This window comes from Nomascus leucogenys, chromosome 2 (genome assembly GCF_006542625.1).
Source record: "Nomascus leucogenys isolate Asia chromosome 2, Asia_NLE_v1, whole genome shotgun sequence".
Lineage (NCBI taxonomy): Eukaryota > Metazoa > Chordata > Mammalia > Primates > Hylobatidae > Nomascus > Nomascus leucogenys.
The window spans coordinates 52,326,309-52,337,995 of NC_044382.1; the positions used below are offsets into that span (position 1 = coordinate 52,326,309).

The 11,687-nt window shown below is 57.2% G+C and overlaps 1 protein-coding gene across 1 annotated transcript; it reads right to left on the bottom strand.

Moving 5' to 3' along the window:
* Positions 1–66: 66 nt before the first annotated feature.
* Positions 67–11,530, bottom strand: EDC4 (enhancer of mRNA decapping 4). The gene is made up of 29 exons (XM_030795135.1): positions 11,243–11,530; positions 8,482–8,638; positions 7,984–8,095; positions 7,611–7,710; positions 7,176–7,365; positions 6,926–7,073; positions 6,737–6,841; positions 6,307–6,416; positions 6,147–6,230; positions 5,959–6,054; positions 5,751–5,853; positions 5,453–5,633; positions 5,281–5,353; positions 5,087–5,178; positions 4,816–5,003; positions 4,619–4,740; positions 4,374–4,527; positions 3,569–4,002; positions 3,379–3,483; positions 3,142–3,294; positions 3,026–3,062; positions 2,714–2,891; positions 2,450–2,605; positions 2,235–2,350; positions 1,968–2,133; positions 1,697–1,883; positions 1,385–1,604; positions 833–996; positions 67–610 (listed from the first exon to the last, which is right to left on the bottom strand). The coding sequence occupies exons 1-29, from the start codon at positions 11,322–11,324 to the stop codon at positions 418–420; spliced, it is 4,206 nt and encodes a 1,401-aa protein (XP_030650995.1). The 5' UTR covers positions 11,325–11,530; the 3' UTR covers positions 67–417.
* Positions 11,531–11,687: the final 157 nt, after the last annotated feature.

Here is an 11,687-nt window from a genome sequence, read left to right on the forward strand (position 1 = left end):
GGGAACGAACAGACAGCAGTTATGAGAGTCACACCAAAGACAAAGCAAAAGCACACACATACTCCATTTTATTCCAAAAGATTTAATTGAATTTCTCAATGTTTTTCAAAAACAAAAAGATCCAAATTAGAGGTAAAAAGGAACATGGAAAATTCCACTCAAGTGGTGTCACGATCTCAGGGTCATGCTCCAAGCATGGCAGAACCCGAGCAGGCACAATACCTGCCCTGGGCCCAGCCTAAACCTTCTGACTACCACACCCTGTAGACCACGGCCAGTGCTCCCTGCTCCCTGACCCCCAAACACCCCAGAGATGGGGGCCTGAACAGGTAAAGGCCAGCCGTGACCCTGCCTCAGCCTAGGCCTGTCTGCTGGCCTTCAGTGCCATCCCACCCCTGGGCAAGGCAGGCTTAGCAGCTAAGGGAGGCTGGGGGTCACGAGGCCATGCAGCATGAGGCTGAGACGCCGGGCTGCTTTGCCAAGTGAGTTGTGTGGCTCAGCCTGCAGGAACTGAAAAAGCTTTTGGCGCACCTGGGCCATAACGGAGCCCATGTGGTCCCGAGTGATGGGGTCACTGTGGTCCAGGTGCATCACGGCCTCTTCCAGGTAGCTGGGGACGGGGGAAAGGACAGGCTACAGGTGGGCATTAGCAGACAGGAGCGCCCCCTGGTGGCACCGAGGCCCAGAGGGAACCCTCTGGGTGAAGGCAGAAAGGATTGGTGGAGAAAATTAGGGAGAGGATTCAGGCAGAAGTGGGCGTCAGCTTCAAACTGCTCCCTCCCACTGCCCCACTCCCCAGCTCATCTCCCTATCCCTGGCTGCCCCCACTTACCTGAGCTTGAGGTCAGTTCGAGTGCCAAGGTCAGATGCCAGCTGCTGGATGAGGGAAAGGAGCACAGGCTGGGAGAGTGGGCAGGGTGGCTGCCCAAAAACCTGGGCTGGGTCCACAGTTTCACACACATACAGCACCAGGTTCAGGTCAGCAGCTGTCAGCGCCTGGAGGAGAAAAAAGCACCAGTGTTTATAGCAAATATCAGGATGGAATGTCTGCTTGTCTGAACTGTGTGGCCTGGGGGAGGATGACCACAGGGTGGGCTAGTGAGAGCTCCAGAGGAACTCAGAGAGAGCCCCGTAGAGCTGTGTAGTTACCCTAGGGGATTGGGAAATGGTTCCTGAGAAGGGTGGTTGTAAAGCAAGGTGGGCTAGGTGGGAAGAAAGGGGTCCAGGAAGAGGAAGCAGCAGGGACAATGGCCTGGAGGCCAAAGGGAACCAAGAACAGTCTGCTGGGGCCAGAAGGTGCAAAGGTGATGGGTGGAGTACAATGTATGGTGTGTGGGCCTTGTCAAGACATGTGACCCTTACCAGGGCCTAATGCCTATCGTACCTGCTGGAAGGCCTGATTGAGGTGGCCCTGCTGCAGCAGCTGCAGGATATGGGCTTGCTGGGCCTGGCAGTCAAGGTGGGCAGAGGGGACAGGTGTGCCAGCAGCTGAGCGCATGGCCTGCATGATGCTGGAGGTGACGGCGGCCTGCTGCTCCTTGAGCGCCACACTCACCTCACCCTTAACGATGCGCTGTACCTGTGCTAAAATGGACTCCTGCAGGCTGCAAAGGGAAGTGAGTGAGGTGAAGTGGACAGGGAGCCTAGTCTGGCCTTTCTCAAGCCCACCACCTTGCCCAGTACTCTGCCCACACACCTGCCCACAGCCACATGCAGCTGGTGCTGCACCTCAGCCCGAACACTGCTGGCCACGGTGGCTGCCATCTGCTCAGTGGCACTCTGCAGTGTGCTGACCAGGCCCCGCAGCTGGGCCAGCACAGGCTCCCTGGCCTCCTGTTCTCGTGCCTTCCGGCTCTTCATGTGGCTTTCTAGCTGCTGCAAGTCTGAGGGGTGACCACAGGGACTATAAGGGGAACAGTAGAAAAGAGGATAACCCCTCCCACCTTGGGCCATATGACCCCACTCACATTCCTGTGTCCCCAGCCGGAAGCTATCATTGATTTGCTGGAACATGGCCTGGCAGCTCTTCTCAAAGGCCGGCAGCACCACACTCTGGAAGGCTTCCCGGTAGGCAGCCTGCATCGGCCCCTGTAATGTGTCTGCAGCTGCTCGGGCGATGGCATCAGTCAAGTTCTGGGGTTAGAGGGAGGGGCCAAGTTGAAAGCCTGAGCCCAGCCTGGCCTGACTAGGCCCAGGAACCACCACCTCCACCCACATCTTGGGCCCTATAGCACCTTGGACTTGAGCAGCTTGGAGATGTTCTCTTTCATGCTGCCCTCCACAGCTGTGAGCTTGGTAGCCACTGAGTTGCTCAGTTGGCCTGCCATAGGCTCCAGACTCCTTGAGACACCTGTGAGAGAGGAAGAGGGTGAGGTGGAGCCATAAGAAGCTTGACAGGTACCCCACTCCCACCTGAACCACCCAAAGGGAGTCTGCATGCAAAACTCACATGGAGGGACTGTCTTCTTGATCTCATCCCGTATGCTGCGCTCTAGCCGCCCAGCTACAGCTGAAGACAGTGCTTGGGACAACTGTTGTGTCAGCTGCTCCTGCAGCTGCCCTCCCCGCTGCTGCCCCTCAGCCAGTGCTCGCTCCAGCCGCCGCTCTGTGCCATAGCTAAGGAACAGGCCTGGAGCAGGTCGTGTACTCCTTCCCAGGCCAAGAATGCTGCCCCCGTCCCTATGCCATGTTGTGCTACCAGCCTCAAGGATACGTTCCTGCTCATGCCGGGTCTCAAGGGCACGTTCTACGTGGCCTGTGACTGTGCTCTGCAGGCCTTCGAGTTGAGTACACAGACGCTGCAGCAGCTCTTCTTGGCTGTGCCGCAGCTCTGCCAGCTCTCTCTGCTGTTGCCAAATTAGTGCTGGCCAGTCCTCAGGGGGCTCTGCCACCTGTCAGTAGTACTGACAGTCACAAGATGCCTGCCCTACCCATCCCCACACACCAGACCAGGGAATGGCCCAGAGCCCTTCTCCACCCCCGCAGGGTGAAGTTCCACAAGTACAAAGTGGGCTCATTCACTTACCTGGTGCTCTGTGAGCCGGGATCCCATGGCTGCATCCCTGCCATAGGTGAGAAGCACCTCAGGCTACGTCAGGCAGCCTGGAGACCACCCTCTCCCTCCCTAGGATTCCTCCCTACCCATCATCCTTCTTGCTTTTCCTCTTGAGCTTGGGTGAGGTTCGAGGGGATCCCTTGGTCTTCCAGTCCTTGGCAGGCAGCCGTGGAGCAGGAACTTTGGTGCCAAAGCCTCCTGAAGCAGAGGCAAGGCTGGCCACCTCATCATCATGGTCACTGTGGGAAGGGGAAGGAGGAGTAAGCCCCTGCCCACTTGCTGCCCATCCCCCCATGAGGGCAATGGTGTAGAGCGGCTCCCACCTTTGTTCAGCACTGGCATCCTGGCTGTCACGTTGCTGCAGCAGGTGATATGGTGGTCGGTGGAAGGCCAGGCTCTTGTGCTTTTCCTGAAGGCCATTCCTGGGGCTGGGAGGACAGGCCAACTCAGCAGTGGGTGAATCTATCTGAAGCCCCTCCTGCTAGCACACTTTTCCCCTCCCAAGCTCCTCACCTTTCTGCCAGGTTGCTGCAGGTCTCACGAGTAATGTCAGGTGCCGTGGGCCAAACCTGACTGTCAGGAGTCGAGGCCTCCTGGGTCAAGGCTGCCTCCAGGAGGGAGGGGGTACTATGCCGATCTCCGTCCCCAGGGCCTCCATCAAGGCCAAGCTGGGGGCCGAGCTCGGGCCCTGGCCGGGGCCGTGGGGACAGCAGGTGCAGTGCCGAGGCGGCTGAAGCCATACTGTCTGGCTCAAGGCCCTCTGGTGCAGAGGAGCCAAAACCACGGGACAGGGCCTCAGACGCAATCTCAGGGATGTCCTGGGACAGGGCAGTGGAAGCTGAGGAGATGACATCAGGGGAACGGGTGCGGCTAGGGGAGGCTTGGGGTAGCCCCAGGGGCTCCACTTCCTGCAGCTCCAGGGACAGTGCAGAGGCGGCAGTAGGCACCTGAGGTGGGCCAAAGATGGGGGCTTAAGTGGCAGGAAGTGAGGCAGGGATGGGGGGCACAGAGACGAGGCATTAGTATTAGTAGTAATGAGAGACAGGGCAGCAAGGAAGTGGGGCCTCAGAAATGAGGCCACAGCCAAGAAGAGGAGGTGGGGACAGGGAGGCTGAGGAGACACCCACCAGGAAACACAGGAGGGTGAAATGACCTCAGGGAAACATGGACCATGTTGGGTAGAGCAGGATCAGCAGCAGGGGGCTGGGAGGAGCCCACCACCCACCTTCCCTGCTGCCGCCCACCTGCTCCCCACACTTCACACACACACACACACACACATACACACACACACACACATACACACCCATTCACGCACCTGGCCCGACCCCTTGGGAGTCAGTTTGTCAGCTGGGGCTGGGAGCAGGCCAGGCAGGAGGCCGCGCGGGCTTGCCTGAAGGCTGCCACTGCTGCTCATTGTCAGGCTGCCATCCAGCTGCAGCTTGGGGCTCAAGGTCAACTCCTCAGGTGGCCTGGTGAGGGAAGGCTGAGGTGTCAGCAGCCAGAGCTTGGCATCATCTGGTACCAGCCCCTGCCATCCTCCACCTCTGACCCTTGCCTCACCTGGTCAAGGAGGGGTCCACAGCTGAGGTGCTGCTCATGGCAGACACAGCTGTAAGGGAGCTGCTGCTACTGCTGCTGCTGCTGCTGCTACCGCTGCTGCTGCTGCTGGGAGAGGCAGTGATCTGGGGAGATGCAGGGAATAAGACCTGTGGCCTGTGACTGAGGCATTCCCAGGTCCCCCTACCCTGGGAGAGTACCTGCTGCAAGGAGGCGCTAGGTGTCATGAAGGCGTCAGGTGTCATCAACTTGGGCTTGGTCTCACTGCTCAGGCTGAGGAAGTCGGCGGGTGCAGGCAGCTCCACGATTCGTCGGAGGTCAGGCTGGGAGCTGTGAGCGGCTGACCCCAGGCCCTCGGAGCCCAGTTCGGGCCGAGACTCTCCAAATGCTGCAGGGCAAGTTGCCACTTGAGTTAGATCTCAGACTCTGGTCAGTCCAACTTACCCTACCTCCCTCTCACGCCCTACTCACTAAAGTCCTCATGGGCAGTGTGGGTGGGCAGTGGGGCCACCACATCAGGGTTCAGCTGTGGCTGGAAACGGATCTGCACATCTTGCAGTGCCCTGCAGGAAAAGAAGGGGGAGAATAAAGTGCTCCAAGGGCGAGGGTCAGTAGAGTGGAGACAGACACAGACAGGACACTGGTGGGCCTCCCCTAACACTCACTTAGTATGCACACAAAAGAGCTTGATGAGCACACCGGCCGCAGACTCCATGGCACCGGTTCCATGGGTACCATCTGAAAGGACAGGGTGGATGATGAAGCCCCTGGCCCTCTCTGTGCCTCCACAACCCCCTAGATATATGGACACATAACTCTGACCCTGAGGCAGCTCACCAGCACCCAAGTTGTCATTTTCCTCTTCGGCAGGCAGCACCTCAGTGTGCCGTAGCCGGCAGCGACTCACAACCTGGATACCGAAGCTCAGCACAGGGTGGGTGAGCAGGAACTCCGAGATGGAGCTGAAGCAGGCATGGCCCTCCTCCTGGTTTTGCAGCAGCTCCATCACATACAGGACCTGCACAGGCAGAACGTTCCTAGCTGAGCTCAGAGGCTAAGGGCTGTGATGCGCCACCTGCCCCCTGGCCTTCCTCTATAATCCCAACTCTGCCCAGGGTACCCCATGGCAGCCTACCTTCCGTTGCACATCGCTGAGAATCAGGTATTCTGCTGAGAGGTCCAAGCAAACCTTGAGGCTAGGGGGCACACTCACTGAGCTGAAGATATCTGGGGAGAAGCTAGAGAGCCACAAAGCAGAGTGAATGAGCCTGAGAACTGAAGGAAGCCACATTCCCAACCCTGCCGCCCCTGCCCAGTCCCCCAGCCTTCCAGCCACTGCTTACCGAATAGTCTGCAGGCAGGTCCAGGATACTGTACACCACATCTTTAGCTCTCGGTTCTGGTCAGCACCAGTAATAAGGAACCTCCAGAAAGGGACACTGCAAGGCAACAAGGCAGTGAGTGGCTGGCTGGGCCCCCTGCTGGGAGCCATGGCCCAGCCCACCACCCACTAGGCTGCCCACTCACTCACTCAGGGTCTTGTTTCTTATGGTTGTCACAGAACAGGAGGCAGGAGAGGGGCCGCCCATCATGAGGCTTCCACTCGTGCAGACACCTGCAGGTAGGCAGATGAGGGGCCTAAGTGAGTGGGCTACCTCGGGAGGATCCTGGTCCCTGAGGCCCTGCCTTACCTTGGCTCATCTTGCCCCTCAATGTAGATCTGCCAGAACTTGACATAGCCATCATGGCTCGCAGTAGCCAGCACAGTCCCATCAGGAGAGAGGGCTCCTTCACTGAGGCACTAGAAAGAACCCAAAAAGCTTTGCTGACTAGAGGTGAGAACGAGCCCCTCCCAAGTGAGGACGGTAATGAGCTGAGCTGACTCATGGTGGGACTGGCATGCTTGTGTGACTCACTAAATGAACAGGGTTCCTAGAGAAGGCCAGACCTGCAGGGTGCTGCCAGGTAAGGAGAAAGCTGCACAGGTGAGGGCCACTTTGAGCTCAGAGTCCCCATGGGCAGAATGCTAGTAAAGCTGCCCGGGCAGCTGTGGATATAGGGAACAGAAGATGGATATGAGGAAGGGGGGAGGGGAGGGGAGGCAGGCAGTCACAGGCTTACCGTGCTATGACCTTTTACCACAATGAAGCCCTGCTTGATCTGGCTGACATCCACAGGCCAGGTGCTGTGGCTGGAGCGGAGCATGTCCAGGTCCCACACCTCAGCCTGGAAGGCACAGGGAGGTGAGTGTGCAGCCTAACCCCACGCTATGGCTTCTCTGGCGCCTCTTCGCCATGTCAGCCCCCTCACCCGGTCTTCATGCAGCAGGGCCACTGTTGGGCTGCTCTCCTCACAGCAGTCCTCGCTCTCCTCAGGGATGAAGGGGCACCAGATGATCCTGCGAAAGTGGTTCAGTGGCGTGCCCTCTGGCTGCCGGATATGGACCAAGATCTCTTCTCTGAGCAGGGTGTTAAGGGCTACACAGGTGAATGAAGAGGCGTGACACCCCAGCTCCGCCCACCCTTCTTCAGTCCCACCACCCACAGGAAGGAATGGATACTGAATTTTGCCATTAACCAGAGCCAAGCGCCACACGAACAGGTTGCCTGCCTCATCCAGGCAGGCCAGCTGTGGAGAGTTGAGGTGCGCGAAAGCCAGATCAGCCACACTGCCTGTGAAGCCCTTGAGCAAGGTCCGCTCCGAAGTGCTGACACTGATCACCCGCACCATGGCAGAGCCATTGTTGGCAGCTGGAATCAGGAGAGCAGTGGACCATGAATACGTATTCAGGCACAGGCAGTAGCAGAGAAGCACTGCCCCTGCCTATCTCCCTGCCACCACCATAGTCTCAAGCTTGGTTTTCCCACCCAGCTCCCCAAGAGGCAGCATGGACAAACCTTCCATTGTACCCCTAAGGCCTGAGTGGCCTGATGTCGGAACTGGCTCTGTGGGACGTCCAGGAAAACATTCCTTCCTCCTCACTGTCTTTACTCACCCCGAATGGCATAGGCCAAGAAGGAGTTAGACACAGCAATCAGGTTGCCATAGTAGTACTTCTGCTCCCAGTCATACTTGGCGACAGGCTGAATTTTCACCTGAGAACCCAGGGTGAGAAAAGTCATGGAATTTCCCCAGAGCCTAGGTGGCCCCCAACATCCCTGGGGATGGGAGAGGACACAGATGCAAGTCCAGCTACCCACTGTTACCTCCTGGAGCCAGACTCCCACAGAGGCTTGGCACCCAGCCCTGGCTTCCTGAAACTGGGAAAGTGTCAAGGTGGTCCCCATAGGAACTGGCAGCATGAGGGAGACTGGAAAGGCTGGGTGTGCCCCCATACATTATATATGCCACAGCATCCTAGTACCTACCTTGTTGCTTCCCCGGGCCTTGCTTGAAATGCTAGAGTCACTGCTGGCCACAATCTCCACCTCCTTGGCCAAAATCCCAACGCAGGTGGAGCTATCATCTCCTGAGAGACAGCTGTGGGGAAGAGTGCAAAAACTTTGTCTCTTGTTCACCCAAAGGCTCAATGGGCAGGGTTGGGAGGAAGCGAGGACATAGCCAGACTGGTGAAGGTATCTAGTCCAATGTCAGCTTTGCCTGGTCCACTGGCCCCAGACCCACAGCTCCACTTGCTCACCTCCTTCCTTGGGAATGAGCCTACTTTCATTCTAAACCAGGTATCCAGGCCAAACCCTTGAGCTTGTCCTTGCCTCTCATCCTAGTGCAAGCTCAAGCTCCACCCCAGGTCATCTAAAGAGGAAGCAGCAGAGGCTGCTGGCCCTGCTCACTCCCCATCTCATGCCTTCTGCTAGCAGACACCCCAAACACACCATCACCACTACTGTCGTCTCCTAGGTACTCACATGACCTGCTTCTCTTGCAGGTTAATGGGTGGCATGGTCCGAAGACCAGTCTTGTTTGTTGAGGTACCATCACCTGAGCAGAGAGGGTCTGGGACCAGAAGTCCATTGAGGTCCCCATTGTAGGCACTGGATGGCCGTGGGCTCTCTGCACTGGGGCCTGGGGACAAAGAGGATCACTCTGATAAGGTTGCTCGACCTGCCCACAAGCCTCTCCCCTTTCAGAGTTTCCTTCAAGAACTATGAGGTGCTCTAAGAACACTCAACTGAGCAAAGCATGTCTATGAGGAGGAGGGCCCTGTGTTCATCTCTCGTTCCATAAACACTAATGTAGGCAGGACCAAGGATGAGCATCAGGCTCTTCTGCTTGGGGCAGGGGTACAAGCCATCAAGGACCCTTTGAGAGCAGTGAATACTCAGGTCTGGGTCACTACAGAAGAACTCTGTGGACTCTGAGTGAGGGCATAGGAAGGGTCAGGAAAGACTTTATACAGCAGTTAGTGTGATTGGAACACACAAACACAGGAAAGATGGAGGGAAAACAAAGCTACAGAGGCATCAGGTATGATGCTGTGGCACTTAGACTCTCCCTGTGGGTCGTGAGAACCATAAAGAGTTTCAAAAGGGAAGGTGACATGGTCAGTTCTGGCCAGTGGGATGATTACTCTAAGATAGCATGCAGAATGGTTGAGAATCTGGGTGAGAGAGATCAAGGCCTAGACCAACATAGTGTCAGAGTTTGGAGAGAAGATGGGCTCCTAAGGCATGGAAGGGCACTGGTAAGATGTGGAAGGGGCTGCCCCACACAGAAATGGCTCAGAAGAAGCTATCTTGGGCAAGTAAACACAGAAGGCAGGGACATAAAGGAGCTGGACCAAAAGGAGAGAAACTATGGGGCAGAGTGTGGAGTAAGGAAAGACAGCATTTCAGTTCTTTGCAACTGGCTGGGTTTCAAACACTCTCATAGGCTCACACACCACTTCCAACATCCCCAGGTGGCAAGGAGCCTAGGGCTCCACATTCAGAACATAGCAAGTTTCCAGTCACAACAGTCTTTGAATTATTTTGGCGCCATCTTGGCTCACTGCAACCTCTACCCCCTGGGTTCAAGGGATTCTCCTGCATCAGCCTCCCAAGCAGCTGGGATTACAGCTCACCTAATTTTTATATTTTTAGTAGAGACGAGGTTTCACCATGTTAAGAAACCATGTTGGCCAGGCTGGTCTCAAACTCCTGGCCTCAAGCAATCCACCTACCTCGGCCTCCCAAAGTGCTGGGATTACAGGCGTGAGCCACCGTGCCCAGCCCTCAACAGTCTGAGTTCTGACCTGGTCGTCCAGTGAGAGGAGACAAGAAAGAGCTGCTTGGCAAACAAGGGAATCATGTGCCAATCAATAAACAAAGGAGTTATAAGGAAAGCCCCTAGGCCACTTCATTCGGATCAGAGCCACTTTAGCTGCTCAGGGACAAGCTGACAACTCTCCCTTCCATGAAGGGTACCATGAGGACAACCAAAAAGCAGGCCCAGGCTGTACATGGTTGGCCATGCCAGGCTCTACCAAATCTCTGCGGAGTCTAGTCTACAAAGCAGCTGAGCAGCAGGAGAGGTCCACGCCCAACTCATGAGTAAAGAGGGCATGCACTCCAGGCCTGGGACAAAGGGCCGAGTGGTCTCAGGCAGCAGATGGATTTTCTGAAAGTAGGGGTTAGTTGAATCCACCCCTAGTGAGCACCAGTGCCTGCTTCCAGAAGCAGCCAGTCTGGGCCTCCCAGCAGGTGTAAGAACAAGAGCTGAGGAAACATCAATTCTCCACTGTACACCCACAGCATCATCACCGGCCACTTCAGAGATCCCTAAACCTGTCAGTAAACTAGTGCCTGCACACGTGCTATTTCCTCTTCCTAATAGGTGGCTTCTACATAGGTGGCTTGGGTGCCTTTCCTGACACCCAAGCCCCTGTTCACATTACAAGACCTAGCCCAGTCTCCCCTCTCAGACCTGCACTCCGCACTCACCAGCCTCCACCCTTCCCATGCCCATCACAGTATCGAGACACTCCTTTCTTTCAATGACAACGGTATATTACAACCCTGTTAGCTGTGTCTTGGGGAATCTTTGGGGGCAAGACTAGTTCTGAGGTATCATTAAGAGTCAAAGCGAAACATGAATGAATGGGAACCAATTAGGGCTTGCAGATATTTGTAGCATAATTCAGTCAGGGTGGTGCGGTCTGTGATTTGCCTTCATCCCAGAAAGAACACGGAATTGAGACTGGACACCTTCCTCCTGGAAATCAGTTTCAGAACGGGAGGCCTGGAGTCTTTATTCCAGAGAGAAGGGCAAGTTATGGAGAGGGACCGGCGGCTCTTCAGCATCGCGCTTAAGCCTGGGCCCAGAATTCCATATACGGAGCCCAGACCAGGCCTCTGAACCATGGCGAAAGGGAAGAGGAGCTAGGCCAGTCCCAGGAACACTAGAGACCTCGGGGCCAGGAAACCAGAGGGCCCCAGCGGACTCAGGGAAGGGGCCTCACCTTCAACCGAGACGCTGAAGGACGAGGCAGAACAGCCTGAGGACAAGATAGGGAGGGGTCACACACAGGGGTCTGCGCCCTTCGAGGGGCACAGTCAATCTCCGTCCACCCTTACCCACCGGGAGGATCCAGAGCTAGTCCTAAGGGAGCTGTGGGCCCCAAGGGCGGTTCAGACGCGCGCCGCCCTTTTGTCAGCTCGCCTGGGGCCCACCCCCGCAACCCCCGCTCACCGCCCGCGGGCCGGTCCAGCTTGAGGATGTCCCGCAGGTGCTGCGTGGCGTCCTCGATGTCGATGCTCGCGCAGGAGGCCATGGGCCCAGCGGCGGGCGCCCCGCCCGCACCGCGTTCTTTCCGCCGCCGCCGCGCACCACGCACCCTCGCCCACCCGCCACGGGGCGAGACAGCGGGACGCTGGTCACTACACTCAGTCCACCCGCAGTTCGGAAACCGCCGCCCGCGCAGCGTCGCTGAGCCCCGCCAACCCCACCAACCGCCTCCACTTCCGGCACCCACGAGCTGAGGCTCCCGGAACCTGCCAGGGCCGGAGAAGAAAGGTTCCGGGCTGGGGGCGGAAGTCTAAACCCCTCCCGCAGCCCGTCCCCCTCGACGGCCCCGCCCCTGTGCCCGCGAGGTCAGGGAAGTCCCACAGGGCTGAAGTAAGCGTCCACGCACTGG